At 41.5% G+C, this 23,055-nt stretch overlaps 1 protein-coding gene across 2 annotated transcripts in view; it reads left to right on the top strand.

Moving 5' to 3' along the window:
* Window positions 1-23,055, top strand: part of CCDC149 (coiled-coil domain containing 149) — a 108,327-nt gene that overhangs the window by 34,996 nt on the left and 50,276 nt on the right. For both annotated transcript variants that reach the window (XM_032273497.1, XM_032273494.1), the window contains exons 2-3: window positions 1,413-1,574; window positions 3,957-3,995. In XM_032273497.1, the coding sequence (XP_032129388.1) occupies window positions 1,413-1,574; window positions 3,957-3,995 (201 nt within the window). The remainder of the gene's footprint in view (window positions 1-1,412; window positions 1,575-3,956; window positions 3,996-23,055) is intronic.

The raw sequence follows: 23,055 nt of genomic DNA, 5'->3' as shown, positions 1-23,055 counted from the left end.
TGAGTAATGCTTTTTGTCCATAAAAGAGCATTGACTCCAGTGGAATGGGAGTGCTGATTCTCGCTCCGCTTTGTGTGAGCGTCCATAATGACAAAGTACTCATGTCAGAGTGTATAATGAAACTATAAATTGTTTTCATGAATGCTCTGAATTTGGTCTTTTACAGGGCAAATTCAAAAGGTATTTAGTGCCACATTTCACATATGTGAATAACACCAGACGGTGCAATATATCCAATAAAAAGTGAAGAGTCCTATTCAGGCCCACACTAGCCAGTATGGTGGGTCAGGCTTAGGCGTGGGTGGTTCACGGCACAGGAGAGTGAGCAGAAGGAAGGATGGAGAAATCTTGTCACTCTGAGGCAAGGGTTCCAACTGAGTGTACTCAACTGCTTTGGGAGAATTCAAAATGTGGCTAAAATACTTCGCTCTTAAGATTAGTCTCTAGATCAGGGGAGTGCCTCCATTTGAATCACAGGAAAAGTTAAACACATCAGGAGCCCGTTACTGGACAAATTTGCAAGTGAGAAAATACCTGCTAAGTTTGGTGGGCAGGTGCAATCTATGGCAGTAATTTATGGTTCAATTATTTTTAATAATTTTAGGGAGCTTTTTTTTTTTTTTTTTAACAATAAAAACCATATGGGCCAGGCATGGTGGCTCATGGCTGTAATCCCAGTACTTTGTGAGGCCGAAGTGGACAGATCACCTTAGGTCAGGAATTTGAGACCAGCTTGGCCAACAGAGCCTGGCCATCTCTACTAAAAGTACAAAAATTAGTCGGGCATGGTGGTTCGCGTCTGTAATCCCAGCTACTTAGAAGGCTGAGGCGGGAGAATCGCTTGAAGACTGGGAGGTGGAGGTTGCAGTGAGCTGAGATCACACCACTGCACTCCAGCCTGAATGACAGAACAAGACTCCACTTCAAAAAACAAACAAAAAACTATATGGATTTACTCTGGAAACAGAAAACACAGAAAAATATCAAGAAAAATTTTAAAACCTGGGTAAATAATTTTACTACCAAGAAATTATTGTTAGCAATGTTTTAATAAAATTTTTATTGAGTATCTTAGTAAAAGCTTACATAATCTTATTTGGGTATATAAGTCATTTTTAAACAAAATTGGGGTCCAGCTGTCTACCTGTTGATACATTTATGCAACTTTTTGAAACGTTCTGCTTTCTAATTTATTTGTCCAAGGTTTAGGTTCAGTCATGAGGGTGCCGCATGTTAGCACTGTAGAAGCCTTTACGTACACATGTCATTTGCTGAAAAATGTCTCTCTGGGCATGTGAGCTCTAAAAATGAGAATGACAAAAACTCCCCGGAGGGTGTGTGAAGCACAACGTGTGTTAAATGGAGGCCCGTGGATATTTTTGACCCCTTCCCTGGATTTTTTTGCTTTGCAGTACCTGGTGTGTAAGAGGAAGTTGGAGAGTAAGAAGGAAGCCCTGCTGATCCTCTCCAAGGAGCTGGACACCTGTCAGCAGGAGAGGGACCAGTACAAACTCATGGCCAATCAGCTCCGGGAGCGCCACCAGTCACTGAAGAAGAAGTACCGAGAACTGATTGTAGGTGTTAGGCTGCCCTGTTCGGAGACCTTCCTATACCCCAAATTATAATATAAAGAGATTTTCGCATGCTGTTTCTTTAGAAATGGTTAAATGCAAACAGATGAAAGTGGAAAAGTTTAGAAGTGAAAGTCACCACCTCTATTTCCTTTACAACCCAATCCCATTCACAAGTTAATCTCTCTCTCTCTCTCTCTCTCTCTCTCTCGTGTGTGTGTGTGCGTGTGCTTCTTGCTCTGCCATCTGTGAATCCATACATGTGTGTTTGCACTCCCCACTTATCCAAGGGAGACATGTTTCAAGACCCCCAGTGGATGCCTGAAACCGCAGATAGTACAAAACCCCATATATACTGTTGTTTTTTTAATCTGATAGCCAAACCAGCTCCTAAGTGACTAGCAAGTGGGCCACACAGACATCGTGGATACCCTGGATAAAGGGGCGATTCACATCCCAGGTGGGATGGAGGGAAATGGTGCAAGATTTTATCACACAACTCAGAACAGCATACAATTTAAAATTTAGAAATTATTTATTTTTGAAATTTTCTATTTAACATGTTTGGACCACAGTTGACTTCAGGTACCTGCAACTGAGGATAAATAGGGACTACTGTACGTGTGGCTGTTTACTTGTTAATTACATAGAGTTCTTTAAAAAGAGGATTCTAAGTCTGCAGTAATACAGAGGCCAGTAGCTACAGCTGGCTGCTTAATTTTAAATTAATCAGAATTCAGTAAAATAAGAGACTTCATTCTTCCATCTCAATGTCATATTTCATGGGCTCAGGTGACTGATGGCTACTGTATTGGACAGTGTGGATAGAGAACACTGCCATCATTGCAGAGAGCTCTATTAGGCCAAATGCAGTGACACACCTGTAATCCCAACTACATTGAGAGGCTGAGACGAGGGGATTGCTTGAGCCCAGGAGTTTGAGACCAAGCTGAGCAATGTAGAACCCCTCTCAAAAAAAAAAATTTAAAAGTTCATGGAAAAATAAAATATTTGATTATTTTTTAAAATAAAAATAATCAAACATGCTGTTTTCCCTCAGCACTTTATTTTGGACGTGTTTCTAGGTATACAGATCCAACTCATCCAGATTTGAATCATCCAGATTTCTAGGCATGCAGATTGAACTCAGTCTTTTAATAGCTGCATGGTAATCCACAGTATGGACATATCCATAATTTTTGTAATCTTTCTTGTATCCTGGACTTTTGTTTTTCTCTAGGTTTTTATATGGCAAAACTTTTAAGATGCAAATGATACTGAAATGGAGAATGCCAATTGCATAATCCTAGTTTTCATTCTTGCTGCTTTTCAGGCAATCTCTTTTTTAAGTGGGACACCATTACTGACGTATAACTATCTGTGCCGGCATTGTTAAACTGCCCTGGAGTAGAAATAGAATAGAATAGATTCCTCAGGTTAAAATCATATTGACTTATGTGTGGACAGCATCAGTTATAAGAGTGCTCATTTAGTGAGCATTTGCTTATTTACCTGAGATATTGGTATTCCCAGATGTGGCACAAATGGGAGAGGAATTGAATCTTTTTTTTTTTTTTTTTTTTTTTTTGAGACAGTGTCTCCCTCTGTTGCCCAGGCTGGAGTGCAGTGGTATGAGCACTCGCTGCAACCTCTGCCTCCTGCGTTCAAGTGATTCTCCTGCCTCAGCCTCCCTAGTAGCTGGGATTACAGGCACCTGCCAGCATGCCTGGCTAATTTTTGTATTTTTTTTAGTGGAGATGAATTTCAGCATTTTGGCCCAGCTAGTCTCAAACTCCTGACCTCAGGTGATCTGCCTGCCTCAGCTTCCCAAATTACAGAGATTACAGGTGTGAACCACCACACCTGGCCTGAATCCTTTTAAGGCAAAACCAAACCAAACCAAACCTAATAGGACTAGAAGTTCTCAATGTCCTCTTAACTTTGAGAAATCTCCCTCTCTCTCTCTCTCTCTCTCTCTCTTTCTGTGTGTGTATCTATCTGTGTGTATGTGTGTCCCTATCACTGTTCCTTTGGTTCTAACTATTTAAAAGAGGAACTCAAACCAAATGAAATATTATTTCAGCTTACACTCTAATCAAAAATAATTTTGACAAATCCAGTTTTTTTTATTCACATAATTTTAGAAAATATATAGATTTGGTCCTAATGGGAACTGATTCCCTAGAAGTTTTTCCAAAATAACTCTGGTTAAGTTTGTAGTTAATTTTTTTAAAGTATATTTGAGCTTGCTTCAGCACATTACTGGCTGCAGGGTGGAGAGAGTGGGGAAAGTCTACATTTATGTTCATAATATAGTCAATTTTTTAATTCTAAGAACATCTGTTTTTTTAAAAAGAGTAAAATGCAGCATTTGTTTCTTTGTAGGATGGCGATCCATCACTTCCTCCTGAAAAAAGGAAACAGGTAAGACTTATTTCTGATCTCAGATTGTTTTATTGCAACAATTGGGAGGATCAGGGAATCTCGAAATGTAGAGAATCTCCTTTAATTTCCTGGAATTCTTTCTGTTATTGGGAGGAGTGGGTAGAGATTTCAACTGCAGAGAGAAATTGGGAGTGGAGTGAAGGAAACTCAGTGAAGTCTGGATGGAGGAGGTACACCAGTTCACTGTATTCCCTTTCTTGTTGGAATTGTGATGGGAAATAGAGTTGAGGGCACATGGTCACAGCACTTGAGCTACCAGCCATTCAGTGGGCACATGCTGTGGGCATATACCATTTGGTGGGTGCCTACTGTTCAGTGGGTACATACTGTTGAGTGGGTGGGTGCACACCATTCAGTGGACACATACCATTTGGTGGGTGTATACCATTCTGTGGCTGTATACTGTTCTATGGGTTCATACCATTTGGTGGGTACATACTGTTTTGTGGGTGCATACCGTTCTGTGGATGCTTTCTGTTCAGTAGGCACATACCATTCAGTGGGTACATACCATTTTATGGGTACCTACCATTCTATGGGTGCATACCATTTGGAGGGTGCATGCTGTTTTATGGGTGCATATTGTTCAGTGGGTACATGCCATTCTGCGGGTGCATACTGTTAAGTGGGTACATATAGTTCAGTAGGTGCATACCATTCAGTGAGTGCCTGCTGTTCAGTGGGTGCATACCATTCAGTAGATGCATGCTGTTCAGTGGGTGCATACCATTCAGTGGACACATGCTGTTCAGTGGGTGCACACCATTTAGTAGGTGCATGCTGTTCATTGGGTGTATACCATTTGGTGGTTGCATATTGTTCAGTGGGTGCATACCATTCTGTGGGTGCATACCGTTCTGTGGGTGCATACTGTTCAGCGGATGCATATGGCTCAGTAGGTGCATACCATTCAGTGGGTACATGTTGTTCTGTGGGTGCCTGCTCTTCTGTGGGTGCATACTGTTGAGTGGATGCATATGGCTCAGTAGGTGCATACCATTCAGTAGGTATGTGTCATTCTGTGGGTGCCTGCTGTTCTGTGGGTACATGCTGTTCTGTGGGTGCATACCATTTGGTAGATGCATACTGTTCAGCGGGTGATACCATTTGGTGGGTAAATACCATTCTGTGGGGACATAATGTTTAGTGGGTGTCACATTCTGTAGATACATAACATTTGGTTGGAGCATGCCATTCTGTGGGTGCGTACTATTCTGTTTAACAGGTTTTGCCACTTCACATTCTTAAAAGCCATCTTCCGTCACAATTCACATGCCTTTGCTTTCTTTTTTCCTGCATGGTGGCCAACACTCTTTATTGGCCAAATCAATGGCTTTAGATGCACATTTTTATCATCAAATCCTTATGTGGATCTGCCTCTTGACTCTCTGTTCTGTTCCTTTGAGCTTCCTGAAAAGTCCTGTGGTTCTACCACATTATTCTTATTGTTTTGCTTTATAATACTTTATCTTCTTGAGCTAATCTCCTTCACTTTGCTCTCCCTTTTCAGAAGTTTCTTATTTGTTACTTTTCTCAGATAAAACCTAGAAACATTTTATTGAGTTCTCCTCTGATCTCTCCCACACAAATCCTGTTGGTATTTTGATTGGGGTTTTGTTAAATTTATAGATTAATTTGGTGTCTCTCTCATAGATAGATACATTCTGTGGCTTTATAATTTAAAAAATTTACATTGACTAAGGAGAATCTGATGAATTCCAGTGAGTCTGTTAAGCCGCATTTTTACAGCTCTAAAAATACAAGTTCAATGACCTAAACATTGGCTTTGTAGCATTTACAATGGTATTAAGTTTCTGTCCCTTTAGGATTGAGACTGTGGTGGTGGGAGCTTGGGCTCTGCAGCCTTTCTGCCTGGATTGGAACCACTGAGTCACTCTCTCTTATACATGTATTTATGAGAGAGAGTGAGAGAGCAAGCTATTTTCATATATACCTTTGTTAGAACTTTCCTTAACTTTATAATTTTCTGTACTAACATGCCCTAAATGAAGGCTTTTTATGGACTTGAAGGGAGTCCAGATGATGGTGATGTTAATGCTGTGTGTTTCCCATTATAGGGAAGCCTCTGTGCCTGAGCAGGACTTTGAAATGGGTGGATGCAGAGAGCGACCCCAGAGCGATTTGCTCTTCTCCCAGCTGTAATGGCTAACCCAGCATCCTACTTCTGTTCATTGATGGTGTACCAGAACCACGTGTAAATTCCTTGATTCTTTAGGGCCATTACCTTGAGATTTTTTTTATGCTTGTGAACAGTATACCCAACACACTCACATTTATCCTCAGAGAGCAACTCAGTCCTATGGGTACCCATTCATTCATTCATTCATTCAGTGTGCTTACTTATACATTCCCTTCCTATCTTGCAGGGTTATTTTATAATGCTCCAGGTTTGATCTAAAGTCACATTTTTCTGTGGTGCACATTCACGTTTTTTTCTAAATAAAATGTAGAAATTTATCTTTAATGTTTTAAAATTGGAGTTCTTAATTCTGAATTGCCAGGTGTTTTGGGTTTTGTGGCTTCAGTGGTTATAAGCAGCACTTTTGCTGTTATTTTAGAGTTTGTTAGTATTCATGAAGGAGTTTTAGGGAATTCACATTCTACAACTTTATAATAAAAAATTTATGTCGTCTGAGGAGAGTCTGATGAATCCCAGTAAGTCTGTTAAGCTGCATTCTTACAGCTCTAAAAATACAAGTTCAATGCCCTAAACACTGGCTTTGTAGCTTTTCATATGGCATTAAGTTTCTGTCCCTTTAGGATTGAGTGTAGTGGTGGGAGCTTGGGCTCTGCAGCCCTCCTGTCTGGGCTGAAACCAGTGATTGCTGCACAAGATAGGATGCTTCAGAGTGCAAGCGACAGCAATTCTAAACTGCTTGAACAATAAACGAATTAATTACCTTACATAGCCAGAAGTTCAGAGGTAATGTGGGCTTTAGGTACTTGATGGTCTATGGCTTCATGAAGTTGTCAAGTACTCATTCTCTCCACTGTGCCAAATTTAGCAAGTGAAAATACAGGGCACCCAGGTACATTTGAATTTCAGATAGGAATGTAGAAAATTGTATTCTTTTTAAATGCAAAAGTGTGTTCCATGTGATTTTGGGGATAAGCTTATACTAAAGTATTATTCATTGTTTATCTAAAATTCAAATTTAACTGGACATTCTGTATTTTACCTGACAACTCCACCATTTTGCCAACTTTAGCACATCAACTTCCTCTTACATTTAGTATCAGCCTCTTTCTATGGCTGGTTCCCCCCAGGAGAGGCAGAAAATGCAGCCATGGAAAAAACGTTCTCCTCTCCAGTTTGGCTGGGCTGGTGTAAGACTTGCTCCCATTCCTGGTCTAAAAACATGCACCAGGGGGCCGCTATACTTTCATTGGCATTGATTTGTCACTTGGGATGGAAGGGCTGTTAGGAGTTAACAATGAAGCCCACTAAACTAATTGAGAGGCCTTAGGAAGGCTCCTTTGAGTGTCTTCAGTCTCAACTTTCTCATCCATAAAATGGGGATAAATATGGCATCCACTGCATGGTGCGGCTGTCAGGATCAAATGAAACAATGTGAGTAGAGCCCTCAGCACAGTGCCTGGTGCAAGGTGAGCATCCATCAGCGTTTCTCACCTGCTGCTCCTCGTTGTCATCTCTTTTTTAAACAATTGTATGTTAGTAGGTTGATTCTGTCCAGCACAGCTCTTGGCTGTCAACAGGACACACTGCCACTGATGGGACCCTTTTAGTTGCAGTTGGCGCTCAAAGTAGCTTGCTCCATGGAGGAGGCTCCAGCTCATAGATTGTTCTGTTTTTTTTTTTTTTTTTTTTTTTGAGACGGAGTTTCACTCATGTTACCCAGGCTGGAGTGCAATGGCGCGATCTCGGCTCACCGCAACCTCCGCCTCCTGGGTTCAGGCAATTCTCCTGCCTCAGCCTCCTGAGTAGCTGGGACTACAAGCACGCACCACCATGCCCAGCTAATTTTTTGTAGTTTTAGTAGAGGCGGGGTTTCACCATGTTGACCAGGATGGTCTCGATCTCTTGACCTCGTGATCCACCCGCCTCGGCCTCCCAAAGTGCTGGGATTACAGGCTTGAGCCACCGCGCCCGGCTATAGATTATGGGAAGAATCGGTTGAGCAGCCTCCATGGGCAACAGAAGTGCAGCTGGGCCCCAGGAATAGCCACAGTAGGGCCCAGAAGCCCACGCCTCTCCTGAGCTCTCATCTCCTTTTCTGCACGTGCATCCTCCTCAGAAGCAGAAGAGTGGCTGCCAACTACAGCTGGGATGGAGCCCCCACTCTAGAAAAAGGCGGCTCCCGAGTTCCTGGGGAGAACTCCCAGAGGCCAGGCTTGGGCCAGGGGCCCGTTTCAGGGTCAGATGGGCACAGTCAGGCATCCTGCAGATGAAAGGCAGCTCCTCCCACCACCATGTAGAGGGCTGTTGGGTAGACAGTGTCACAGCCATCTGCCTTACACACCTTCTTAAAACAGTCGTAGGAGGACAGATCATAGCAATCACAGCCGACGTTATTGGGTGCTCACTCTTACCAAGTTCCAGCTGCTGTGCTGGACATTTTGCTGTGGGTGATCTCATTTAACTCTCACACAGCCATGTGCGGTAGGTACTATTATTGTTATTGCCATCTGATAAAGGAGAAAATTAAATCATATAGAGCTCAAGGAAACTACCCAAGGAAATAACACAACTAACTGGTGATGGAGCCAGAGCTTTGAACCTCTACAGTCCACTCAGGGTTCATGCTGGTAACTACCATGACTCAGTGAGCACCCATGGGAGTTGTTGGAAATGGGTTTTTAACGCCGGGAAAATCCACACCAAGACACTGGATCACTCAGCAAGGCTAGTTTACTTCCTGCAGGAAGGGTGCAACTCGCTGGCAGTCTTGCTGCAAGAACACACCTGAACAAGGGAGATGGGAACATTTATAATTTTCACCTGATGCAATCGCCCTACTGCTGTGTCCAGTTTCCATTGGCCAGAATGAGACCTCACATTCCATGCTTGATCCGATTAGCTAAAAACTTGGAAATGTCCTGAATAGATAATGGGGAAAGAAGACAAGGAAGAAGACAAGGAAGAAGAGGAAGCTAGTCAGGAGAAGGTCAGGAGGGTTTCCAAATAAGGAATGGCATGCACCATTGAGCTTGCCCAGTTCTGTTCAGACATGCCGGAGCAAGTCAAGGCAGCTAAAATAGAGAATATATATACATATGTTTATGCTAATAACAGATAATAGCCATAGAGCAAGAGATTGTAATGCCTTTTAATGTAGTCGAAGATATGAACTTTGAAGAAGAACTTTCCCATCTCTCACAGGTGTTCATATGTAATTTAGACAGGTGGGACACAGGGGTGAAAAAAGGCAAACCCAGATTCCTGAGCTTGGAACTTGCATTGTAGTGAAAGTGACCGCCCCTTCATCTTACCCAGGATCATTTTCACTGACGCCTCTTATCCTGGGATCATTTCTATTAGTGCCTCCTTTCACTCCACAAGGTGTCTTGGTTTGGACAGTCAATAATATAGTTAGTATATAGGGATGTATATATAGTTAGTATATAGTATATCTGTTTAGAGCAGATAACACACAAAATAATTATAATATATAGGTTGTTAAATGGTAATCAGTGCTAAGGAGAGAAACATATAGTCCAAAATTAGGGAGGAAATTCTCACTCAGTAATGGGCAAAACAGTGGGGGAAATGACTCTAGGATTTGGAAAAAAGAAGACTCATGCCCATTTAACGTATTTTACGTTTTTATTTACTGTTAATTTAAGCATGTGATTGGTTTTAGGCTTGGTGGTAAGATGTCCTCATCATAGTTCAGCATGGGGCGGAAAATGCAGCATTAAATTTTTAGGGGTGGTTGTCATGAAACTTTCCATTTAGCCAGAAGCAGAAAGCTTTGGTGTACATGGCAAGTCTTGGAAAGGAGAGGCACAATTAGTTTCTAAACCGTGTCACCAGCAGGACGGGGATCGAGGCACACACCCTGACTTGGGGTCTCCTGTGTTTTGCTAAATCTCTATGCCAGAGGCAGCACAGCAGGGGAAGTATTTACCCCTCCAGATGCAAAGCAAACACACCTTATATAAGCAGAAGGCACTGGAACAATAACCAGCTGCTGAGTTAACAGATGTGACATGGAGGTCATGAGATGTATGTATAGGAAAAGGAGAAGATGCCACGATGAGCATATTGTTGACTATTGGCCTCGAAGCTGTGACCTTGATTTCTTGACCCAGAAGGTTGAATTTCTGTGATCTGAGCTTACTGGTCTCTTCTGTTTGTTTCTTGACTCAGAGGGAAAGATTGTAATGATCACTCCTTGTTGGATTTTCTCCTTGTTTCAGTTCCATTTCTCTGGACCAGTGGTTCTTATACTCTTGTGATGTGAATCAGAGATACCTTTGAGAATCTGTTGAAAGTCACGGGTCTTTGCTCTAAAACAGGATGCATGTGCGCAAAAAAAATTGCATTCAATTTCATGGAGTCACAGACCTGAAATCTACATATCTACAGATCCTTGGTGTTCCATGCACCACATTTAAGACCCACTGCTCTAAATGTATTGATGGTTCTTCTCAACTATAGATAGAAAACAATACCACATTCTTAGTCTTTGAAACACTATGTACTTTACAGAGTCCATGTATATATGCATGCCTGCATGTAATCTCCTAACATTCTTGTGAGGTCACACAGGGAGGTATGTCTTTCATAAAGTCACAAGGCAGCATCAGTTAGCAATAAATAAAAAGAGAGCTTAGATTCTGGCATTTAATTGCATTGCATGGATTCAAGTTTAACCTTTACACTTGCTGACTGGGCAAACTGTGTCACCTTTTATTAAAACGTGTGCTCTGAATGAAGAGACCCCCAAGCAGGCTTTGTGTGAGCAACATGGCTGTTTATTCACCTAGGTGCAGCAAAGGGCGGTGGGTTAGGAGTTGGTTTTATAGGTTTGGGGTTGGCAGTGGAAAGTTACAGAAGTTACTTTAGGGTGGATTTTTGCAAGCTGGGAGGGGGTCATAGGTTTGCAAGCTGGGAGGGGGTCGTAGGGTGTGGAGTCAGGAGGTTGGGCCAAGGTCAGTTACAAAGTCCAATGGCCTTGTCAATTGAGGCCGGAATAAGAAACAATAGAGGAATGTCTCAGGTTAGTTAGGTGTCGCAGGGGTTGATCGGTCTTCCTTCCGGCTACTTCAGGTTTTCTAATTCCGGAAGGCCCTCCAGAGGTTTATGTGAGGTTCATGGGGCTGCCATGCTGTCCACAGTGTGGTCAAACCTTACACCATTCAAAGACTCAATTTCTTCCTGTTCATAATGGGCATAATATTGAGATGTGTTTGTAAAGCTGTTAGGAGGAATTGTGGTGGCAATGTTTGTGATGCTCCTTGCCTGTTAGTTGGAGAGTGCTCAATGAATACTGGATATTTTAAATTTTTCCTGTGACTTATCCAAGAACACAGAGCAGGTTAATGGAGAAGGCCTAGAATCCAGACCTCACTAGCTTATAGTTCAGTGTCATAGTTCAGGTTTTTTGTTCTATATTCAATTGTTAGACTGTTTGAGCTGGGAAGAACCATAGTCAATGTTCAGTCCAGCCCATTTGGAAGTCTTAAGATTAAGTGCCTTGTTCAAAGCCGTCTGCTTAGGAGTGGTGGAGAACCAGAAATTGAACTAGGCACTTTTACCTGCTAAGCCAATCTTCTTTCCTGTGGCAACCAATATCTGGGTTTATATACATACACGCGTGTGTGTGTGTGTGTGTGTGTGTGTGTACATATATTGTGTATGTGTGTGTATATATGTATATATATATATATATATTTATTTCTTATTTTTCGTCGCCGTATTTTTTTTTGCTTTTTGGGTCTTTGCATTAAAGGACAGACTAGAACTTCTACAGTTGTAGTTCCAGAAATATAGTTGTTGGGGCTTTCTTTTGGAACTCAGAATCCTTTTTAAAACAACCAATTTCCAATGGCAAATCATCCGTTAAAGAAGCTGTGAAGAAATTGAGACAACAGTGATTGCACTAATAGCTTCTCTTGGGATATTGAAATGAAAATTTCTTCTTGTGACTTCAGGCAGAAGTGTACACAGAGCGCCCCTTTGCACTGCAGTGCGAGATCACCAAAAGATCTCAAACGACCCTTTAAATATTTTTCTTTTGCTAAATAAGCAGTTCCTGTAAAGCAGACAAAGGGGAATTTAAATTATCTTGGGTTAATCTTCTTATAAACGGGATTCTTCAGGGTCACAGAGGTACATTTTCCCTGTGAAAACTCCTTGAATAAATAGTCAAACACATCTTTAAGATCTTTGTCTTTTCCTGTTTTGATTTCATTCAGACATACCGTGAAATGTATCTCTCTTGGTTGAGGAGGGATCTATTGCTTTCTCGCCTCTAAAAAGTGATCGCTTATTTACACGGAGACATGCGCCAAGATGACAACTCTCAAAAAATCAGAGCGTAGAGTGGCCCTTTGTGAGATAGGAAGGAGCCTTTCATTTCAGTAGAAAAGTCTCCTTGGTCAAGCTTATTTTAGTCTCCTGTGACTACAAATCACAGTGACTTTGTATATCTGTCCTGGTTTGTTCCTCAGAACCTAAAACTTCCTTCAAAGATCTCAAGTGCTTTGAGATGTTTCTTTTTATATCACTTTGAATGGTATGACTTTTTCATTACACCAGGGAAACTAGGAAGAAATCCCAGGTCCAGCCCCTTAGAACACTCCCAAATCATAACAACAGCAACTTTATTGTGAGGACTAATGCACCTTGCTATAATCCCTTTGAATCCTTGCAACAATTTTGTAAGGAAGGTGGAAGCACCCCCCAATTTATATATGAGGAAATTTAGGCTCAGTGAGTCTAAAGAACTTGGGAGCTATTAATGGAGCCACTAAGTGGCAGATGCAGAATCATAATGGCCAAGATTAAGCAAACATTTATTTAAATAGCAACCTCCCAAGCCTATTCAAAAGCATTTGCCTGTGAGGCCTGGAGTGCATTTATTCACAAGTGTGTGTTTTGAGATTAGAAGTGGCAGTAGGCTGCTAAGGTCTCCTTGCATAGCCAAAAAATATGTACGAATAAGCTCTCCGGTGGTTGTTTTTTTGTAAATAAGAAAGCTGTCGCTGTAGCAAAGGTCATCACTTTGGCAGTTGCTGTGAATAGGGGGCCCTTGCTAAGCAAAGCAAGTTCCACTCTGTTCCTGTTAACACAGGAGTCACCATCAGACCAAAGCAGCAGAGTGGAAACTGCAATTAAATTTGCTATCAATCATACCTCTCAAGAACACTTGATGTTTCATCAAACATTTTTTTAAATGTATTCTTGCTTAATCTAGTACTTTCTCATATTGAAGGTATAGATTAAAGGGTCCCAGAGTACCAGACTTTTTAATACCATGTACAAACCTGGTCTCTTTTTCTCTCTCATTCTCTTTTTCCTGATTTTTCTTGAGAAAGTGCCTAAGCCAAGGGCTTGCTTGTCTGTCTGTCTATCTCTCTCTCTCTTGTTTTCCTCTCATTCTTGAGTTCTAGTTCTCATTCATATGTTTTCAAATTGAGAGGTATGTTACCAGACTTTCTGGTATACATTGTTTCTGTATTATGGTTGGTGAAGTTACATATACAGTCAATCCTCAGTATACAAAGGGGATTGGTTCCAGGACTCCCATGTATACCAGAATTCTCACATTCTCAGTTGCCCCAGTCAGCCATGAAAAACCTGTGAGTAGGAGTTGGCCCTCCATATCCATGGGTTTTACTTCCTGTGAATACTATATTTTTGAACTGCATTCGGTTGAAAAAATTCACATATAAGTGGATCTGTGTGGTTCAATCCCCTGTTGTTCAAGGATCAACTGTATTTAATAAATTCTGAAGATTTGGGTGACTTCATACTGCCCAATGGGTTCATATCAAGAAAAGAAAAATTGCAATAGAGAAAGAGTTTAATTCACACAGGGCCAGCTGAATGGGCGACAGGAGTTTTTTTTTTTTTTTTTATTACTCAAATCACTCTCCTTGAGCACTTGAGACTAGGGGTTTTCAAGGATAATTTGGCAGCTAGGGGCCCAGGGAGTGGGAGTGCTGATTGGCTGGATCTGAGATGAAATCATAATCAAAGGAGTCAATGCTGTCTTCCTGGTCTAAGTTGGTTCCTGCATGAAGGCCTCAGGACCTGTTGGCTAGTCCCAGTGAGGTTATCCAGTTGTCGGAAATGCAAAAACCTAAAAAGACATCTCAAATGGCCAATCTTAGGTTCTATAATAGTGGCATTATTAGCAGGAATGATTGGGGAAAGCGCCGATCTTGTGATCTCTGGAATAATGGCTGGTAATTATTTAACGATACCTGTCTTTCAGTAGGATTCAGGCCCCTCTGTCCTTCTAACTTGGTGGCTTTTTATTAGTTTTACAAGAGCAGTTTAGTTTTTGAGAAGGACTATTATTTAAACTATAAACTAAATTTCTCCCAAAGTTTGCCTGGCCCACGCTGGGGAATGAGTGAAGACAGCCAGTGTGAGGCCAGAAGCCAGGTCAGATTTCTCTTACTGTCATAATTTTGCAAAGCCAGTTTCAACTTGCAGGATTTTTTCCTGGCATGTTGGCATTTTCCTCTCTCGGCTACTGGTCTGAAACATTTAAGGACACAGGTGAAAATATGTGGCCTACCCTTCTGATTTCTATTTCCAGTGTCTAGAATAGCACAAGGTTAAAAGGTGTCTCTTAAACTTTTTTGTTTTTGTTTTGTTTTATTTTGAGATGGAGTCTCGCTCTGTCTCCCAGGCTGGAGTGCAGTGGTGGGATCTCGGCTCACTGCAACCTCTGCTCACTTTAACCTCCACCTCCTGGATTCAAGCAATTCTCCTGCCTCAGCCTCCCAAGTAGCTGGCACTACAGGTGCAAAACTACGACACCCGGTTAATTTTTGTGTTTTTAGTAGAGAGTGGGTTTCACCATGTTGGTCAGGATGGTCTCGAACTCCTGATCTCAGATGATGCACCCGCCTCAGCCTCCCAAAGTGCGGGAATTACAGGTGTGAGCCACCGCGCCTGGCCTCTCTTAAACTTTGATCACTTTGTTTTCGTTTTGTCTGTGGAAGAAATAAAGGTTTTCCTTTCTCCTCTTAGGTTCAGTGACTGGGGCATACAGACTTAAATGACAAAAGACAAATTAACAGGAGGAAAAAAGCATACAATTTTATTAATATTTTACATGCAATGGGAATTCACAGAAAAAAATACAGCTCAGGAAGCAGACTCAGGGGCTTATAAGCCATTTTAACAGAGGAAAGGGGATTTGGGCTTTGAGTGATGATGAATTATGGAAAAGCAACCAGGAAATATATGGGAGAAAATAATGAAAAATAAGGGTTATTTTAGTAAGGTTTGTTTTTGGAGAATATTGTGTCAGGTTTGAATCAGACTAGTTGTGTTAACTCCAACAGGGGCCAAGAGGTTTCACAATGAATCAGTGGCCAACTAAATGTTTTCAGATTCACGATTTATTGTGACGGTTTCACACACCAGCAATCATGTAAGTATATTGAGTGCATACACAGGCAGTGATGAGAGAGAGGGGGACAAGCCACAGCGAGTAGCTGGGGAGACCCACACACCCACAAACTAGACAGGCCCGGAATTTTCTAAAAATGCTGACCATTAGGGCTTGCTGCTCTTTTTGGGCAGAGCTTCTGGTGACGCCTGATGGTATGGAGAGGAGACCTCAGTGTTATCACAGGCAGAAGCTGTACACAGGCTTCTCGAGGGTCAGTCGCTTTGCTGTTTGTTTTTTGTTTTGTTTTTTGAGATGGACTTCCATCTTGTCGTCCAGGTTGGAGTGCAGTGGCGTGATCTTGGTTCACTGCAACCTCTGCCTCCCAGGTTCAAGTGATTCTTCTGCCTCAGCCTTCCGAGCAGCTGGGATTACAGGCACCCACCACCATGCCCGGCTCATTTTTGTATTTTTAGAAGAGACGGGGTTTCACCCTGTTGGCCAGGCTGATCTCGAACTCCTGACCTCAGGTGATCCACCCACCTCAGCCTCCCAAAGTGCTGGGATTATGAGCATGAGCCACCGTGCCCAGCTGCTTTGCTGTTTTGTTGGTCCTCCACGGGAGGGTGTGTACTCGCTGTCTCAGCTGCCATGTGACTTCACTTTCTGGTCAGGACTCAGGGGTGCCTGGCCACAGCAGGTATTATCACTTCAGTCCATTATACACGTTTATCACTTTGAGGGGTCAACAGTTTTACTGTCACTTGTCATCAGTGACATGTCTCTGGTGGTAGGAATCTCTCTCTTCTTCCCCTACTGGACTAGGGGACACCTGCTCAAAGGGAAATGTATGCCCGCTTTTAGGCTGAAAAAGGAGTGCAGAGAGCTCTTCCTTTGTTTGTTGATTGTCAGTTGCCTTCAGCTCAGAAGACTCCTTATGCCAAAGTGGCATCATTTAGGGTGGTGTGTCCTGATTCCCTTCGTGTCCATCTTCTCATTTCTGACAGCAGGGATAGAAATGGTATACAGTGGAAACTTCTCTCCCAAATCTAAAAGATTTAGGGCCATTTATTATAACTAGTATCCTGAAATCCCTTTCTTGTGAACCAGTGTCAAATATTTGATCATCCAAAATAGGTTCGCTTCACATCACGGTCATTGCCAAACAGTATACATGATTACACAGATGCTCCTCAGCTTACAAGAGGGTTACATTTTTTTTTTTAATTTCAGTAGTTTGGGGGGAACAAGTTGTGTTTGGTTACATGAGTAAGCTCTTTAGTAGCAATTTCTGAGATTTTGGTGTACCCATCACCTGAGCAGGGTGCACTGCACCCAATGTGTAGTCTTTTATTCTTCACCTCCATTCCACCCTTCCCTTCGAGTTCCCAGAGTCCATTGTATCATTCTTCTTCCTTTGTGTTCTCATAGTTTAACTCCCACGTATCAGTGAGAACTTATAATGTTTGTTTTTTCATTCTGGAGATACTTCACTTAGAATAATGGTCTCCTGCTCCATCCAGATTGTGCAAATGCCATTATTTTGTTCCTTTTTATGGCTGAGTAGTATTCCTTGGTATATATATACCACATTTCTTTATTCTACTCATTGATTGATGGGCATTTGGGCTAGTTCCATATTTTTGCAATTGTGAATTGTACTGCTACAAACATGCATGTGCAAGCCTGTTTTTCATATAATAACTTTTTTCCTCTGAGTAGATATCCAGTGGTGGGATTGCTGGATCAAGTAGTGAGATTGCTGGATCAATTGCTGATCTACTTTTAGATCTTTAAGGAATCTCCATACTGTTTTCCATAGTGGTTGTACTAGTTTACATTCCCGCTGGCAGTGTGAGAGTGTTTCCTTTCTACCACATCCATACCAACATCTATTATTTTTTGATTTTTAAATTATGGCCATTCTTATAGGAGTCAAGTGTTATTGCATTATGATTTTGATTTGCATTTTCCTGATGATTAGTGATGTTGAGCATTTTTTCATATGTTTGTTGGCCATTTGTGTATATTCTTTTGAGAATTGTCTATTCATGTCCTTAACTCACTTTTTAATGGGAATATCTGTTTTTTTCTTGCAGATTTGTTTGAGTTCCTTGTAGATTCTGGATATTAATCCTTTGTCAGATTCATAGTTTGCAAAGATTTTCTCCCACTCTGTGGTGGTCTGTTTACTCTGCTGATTATTTCTTTTGCTGTGCAGAAGATTTTATTTAAGTCCCATCTATTTATCTTTGTTTTTGTTGCATATGCTTTTGTGTTCTTGGTCATGATGTCTTTGTCTAAGCCAGTGTCTAGAAGGGGTTTTCTGATGCTATCTTCTAGAATCTTTATGTCTTAATCTTTCAGGTCTTAGATTTAAGTCCCTCATCCATCTCGAGTTGGTTTTTATATAGGTGAGAGATGAGGATCCAATTTCATTCCTCTACATGTGGCTTTCCAATGATCACAGCACCATTTGTTGAATAGGGGGTCCTTTCCCCACCTTATGTTTTTGTTTGCTTTGTTGAAGATCAGTTGGCTGTAAGTATTTGATTTTATTTCTGGGTTCTCTATTCTGCTCCGTGATCTATGTGCAGGTTTTTATGTCAGTATCATGCTGTTTTGGTGACTATGGCCTTATAGTATACTTTGAAATCAGGTAACATGATGCTTCCAGATTTGTTCTTTTTGCTTGGTTTTCTTTGGCTATATGGTCTCTTTTTGGTTCCATATGAATTTTAGGATTGTTTTTTCTAGTTCTGTGAAGAATGATGATGGTATTTTGATGGGAATTGTGTTGAATATATAGATTGTTTTTGGAAGTATGGTCATTTTCACAGCACTGATTCTACCTATTTAAAAGCATAGGATGTGTTTCTATTTGGTTGTGTTGTCTTTGATTTCTTTCAGCAGTACATTGTAGTTTTCCTTGTAGCAGTCTTTTATCTCCTTGGTTAGGATATTTTGAAGTACTTAATTTTTTTGCAGCTATTATAAAAGGGTTGAGCTCTTGATTTGACTCTCAGCTTGGACACTGTTGGTGCATAGCAGTGCTATTGATTTGTGTGCATTGATTTTGTATCCTGAAACTTTATTGAATTCATTTATCAGATATGGGAGCTTTTTGGAGGAGTCTTTAGGGTTTTCTAGGTATAGGATCATATCATTGGCAAACAGCAACAGTTTGACTTCCCCCTTACCGATTTAGATACCCTTTGTTTCTTTCTCTTGTCTGATTGTTCTGTCTAGGACTTCCAGTACTATAAATAGAGATGGTGAAAGTGGGCATCCTTGTCTTGTTCCAATTCTCAGCGGGAATGCTTTCAAGTTTTCCCTGTTCAGCATAATGTTGGCTGTGGGTTTGTCATAGATAGCTTTTATTATCTTAAGCTATGTCCCTTCTATGCACATTTTGCTGCGGGCTTTAATCATAAAGGGATGCTCAAGGGGGTTACATTCTGATAAACCTGTCGTAAACTGAAAACGTTGCAAGTTGAAAATGTGTTGAATACACCCAGCCTACTCAACATCATAGCTTAGCTTAGTCTATCCTACCTCAAACATGCTCAGAACACTTACATATATTATCAGTGTATGGTTGGGCAAAATCATCTCAGACTTATTTTATAAAGTGTAATTTTTTTTCATACTGTACTGAAGGTGTAAAAACAGAATAGTTGTATGGATACTCAAAGTACAGTTCCTACTGAATGCATATCTCTTTCACACCATTGTAAAGTTGAAAGAAGTCAAACCATCATTAAATCAGGGACTGTCTATATTTTAAAACCTCCCATTGGTTCTTATAAGTTTAAAAGACATGTTGCATCTGTAGAATAAACCATTCTGACCTATTTTGCAGCATTTATAGGGGAATTGGAATGGTGGTAGAGGCAAGAGCTAGAGTTCAGGGCGCAGCAGGACTTACAGAAAGGTAGTGAGTTGGCTCCGCACTCACAGGTGGCTAACCGACCTCGCTGAGAATTTCTGCAAACAGTTAGGAAGAGGTTGGGGTGAGATCCAATGACTCTATCAGTTCCCTGGTCTTTACCTTCACAACAACTGTCCATATTTGTAGCCATCATCCCTGTCCAGAAAGAATTTCCAGGGCCTCCCAGTTCCCACGCCAGGGGCTGGCTTTGGGGAATTGCTTCTGCAGACATCATTTGTAATTGGGGATTGAGTTGTTCCTTGACAAAGGAAGGTGTTTCAGAATGGAGAGCTGTCATATCCTTTCGGCCTTGAATCTCACAGCTATGTTTCCATCAAATCTCTCTTCCCTCCCTTTTCCATCACAATTTTAATAAACTCCTAGCTAGAAAGAGTGACTTAAATATATGGATTCTACAGTGTATCCCACTATATTCAACATTCCACTATTATCAGAGCAAAAATGTCAACCTTTAGTGTCGGCCCTGGCTTGATCTGAATATTTAAAAGAAGCTTCTTTGTAAACCTTTTTATGTTTTGCTATTTATGCTGCCTCCTGCCCCCAGAGATTTAGAGGAAATCATTTCTTGGTTTTGTTTTCCTTCCCTGTGAAACCCGGTCTTAGGTGGGCTGCCACTTTTTCTCTGACATTTCCTTTACATAGTGCTGCTATTCTAAACTGATGGTCACAGAGTCCTTCTCAGTAACAGGGAGACAAAGCACTCTGCATAACCGATAAATTATAAGCAGGCACCGTGTGTTAGCTTGATGGATTGTTATAGTGAATGCGTGTGAGTCATGGGTGTTATTTTTGGTCAAAAGAATTGTGTGAACTTTCCTCCTCTATTTCGAGCACTTTGAAAGGGACTACTTTCTTTTTTTTGTTTTTCTTTAATGTATATGTCAAGGAATTAGGCGCCCTATCAGAGTAGTCATTTTCTAGTTTTCAAAGTCATTGTTTTGGAGTTGAGAAGGTGGAGGGACTGAATAGAAAAGAATTGCGTGTTGATAAGGAATCTAGCCTGTTACATGTAAAAGAAAATTACTGTCACCTGCTTCAGTGCCACCCCCACCCCACTGAACTCCAGGGGTCAAGTTTAAAGCTGGGGTAGATTTACAGGGAACTCACTCTTGGAGGCATTCTGATTTTAATAAACCATTTTTTGCAGCCAATATAGAAATGCCTGGCTTTTGGTAGGTTTCTTTTAAGCCAGGCTGTAGAGTAAATAATGTTCTGTAATCACATCACTGGATCTCTAAATAAATGTTTCCCAAAGCAGCCCACCGTCTGTCCTGGCCATCACTGGAATTATTAACCGACTTTTATACTGAGTGTCTTCCTTACTCTAGTTTTCACATTTCTAGGAAAACCATTTGAGCTCAATGCTTTTTAAAGTGAGGCCCAGGATGCAACCTAATTGTTTCTGGTTCACGACAAGATACATACAGAAATTGAGAGTAAGTGTTCAGAAACTTTTATAGCAGTTTGACAGCATGGTTTTATGTCTATTTAATGATATACACTTAGGGTTTTATCTTTTTGTCTTCTTAAATTTATTTGCCTAGTCCTTCATTTTTATTAGATTTTATAAAAGTATTGATCTATTGTGGATTGGAAAAAGAGAACTGGTCTTTCCCCACCAATAGATTGACTTGTACTGGTTTACTAACACAGTAACTACCAATGGAGCCACTGCAGTTACATTGTCAGTGACTGTCAGGGTCTTCCCACCCACCAGAGACTAAGGAGATATTGATTTAAAAAGGGAAAGTTAGGGAAGTTGGAGACTTTTTCCCCCTGTCTTTTGTTACATTTTCATTGTTGGTCTTACAGACATTTCTCTGGGCCACTCTTTGCCATTTAGCAGAAGGCTAAATGAAGGTTTAGGTGAATTTTGCTTCACGTCCTCCAGAAGGGGATGCTGAGAGTCACCTGAATGTGCAGTTGGCAGCCAGCTCCCAGACGGAGCAAGCGCTGGGCTGCTCCTCCCGCCACTCCCCAGGGACAGTCACTGCTGCCTGGTGGCCTGGCCCTCCATCTGGTAGGGAGGGATAATGTTTGCTGCCAAGGGAAAGGATCAATGAGCTAATGTCTGGGGAACGTTCTGGAGTTCCATGGAGGAAAGGCAGAGGCCACCCACACGTGACACCTTGAGCTAAGGAAGGAAAGCTGTGAATGGAAAGGGGGAACCAGGAAAAGAAAATCAAGAATTGAGTCATCTCTTGACTTCACTATAGTCCCTGGAAGGGTCAGCCTGCTCTTGTGGCCTTGAACTATACTTTGAAATGGAAGTTTTGAGACGTGATGGGGAGAGGGAGAGAGGGAAGCTTATTTGCCTTTTCCCCTGCCTGGGACTTTTTTTCCACAATATCTACAAGGCTCTGTCTCTTGCCTTTTTCAAGTCTTGACTTAAGGCCTTACTGAGGACTTCTGTGGCCCTTTTCCCCAGTTCATTCTATTCCCTTTGCCTGCTTTATTTTTCTCTGCCACATGTTATCAGCTAACACATGGATCCATTATATATTCTATTGTAATATAATATAGTTAATGTGATGCCTGCCATTCAATGCAGTTTCCAAGGGCAAGGGTTTTGTCTGTATTGTTTGCTGCCGTATCTTCAGGTCTAAAGCAGTGCCTGGCAGATGCCAGGTGCCCAATAAATACTTGTTAGAGAAATGAATGAATGAATAATCAACAGTGAAGGGGCAGTATCGCAAAGGAGTCAGCTGTGTCCAACTATGCCTTCTCTGCATCCGCGCAGCTCTGTTCACTGAGTGTTGGAGTAGGAGACGTGAGATGGGCACAGCTGAGGGACGTAACCCACCTTTATTGAGCGCATACTGGATGCCAGGCACTGTGGTAGGCATTCCATGTTCATTATTTAAAGATTAAATCACTGTGTATTGCTAGCTCCATCTTACAGATAGGGTGACTGAAGAGGTTAAGAAAATCCTGCAAGGTCACCCAGCCCAGGAAGTGGCATGAGCAGAATGCTGCCTCGTCTGATTTCTCCCATTCAGGGAAATTTCCAAAAGCAGTCATTTGTTCATTTGTTTCTTTGTTTTCCTACCCACAAAATAGGTTTTAATTTTCCTCATCCATCACCAATTTTTTGTCTTTGGAGAACAGAAATCTGGGAAAATTAGAACTCAAATATTACAAGATAGGAGCTTTGCAAATAGGGGGCTGAAAAATTCGATGGAATTACTGAGCAATGTTCTCAAATAAATGAGTGGAGATCAGAGCTTGATTAAATGATCAGAGCTAATGGGGATGAATGGTAGATTTTTTGTTTTGTTTTGTTTTGTTTTTTTGAGACAGAATCTCACTCTGTTGCCCAGGCTGGAGTTCAGTGGTGTGATCTCAGCTCACAGCAACCTCCACCATACGGGTTCAAGAGATTCTCCCACTTTGGCCTCCTGAGTAGCTGGGACTACAGGCATGTGCCACCAAGCCTGGCTAATTTTTGTATTTTTTCGTAGAGACAGGGTTTCACCATGTTGGCTAGGCTGGTCTTGAACTTCTGACCTCAGGTGATTCACCTGCTTTG

This window comes from Sapajus apella, unplaced genomic scaffold (genome assembly GCF_009761245.1).
Source record: "Sapajus apella isolate SASKATOON/1434 unplaced genomic scaffold, GSC_monkey_1.0 scaffold5, whole genome shotgun sequence".
NCBI classification, from domain to species: Eukaryota; Metazoa; Chordata; class Mammalia; order Primates; family Cebidae; genus Sapajus; species Sapajus apella.
The sequence above is the reverse complement of the archived record's forward strand: the minus strand, read 5'-3'. Positions and strand labels throughout refer to the sequence as shown.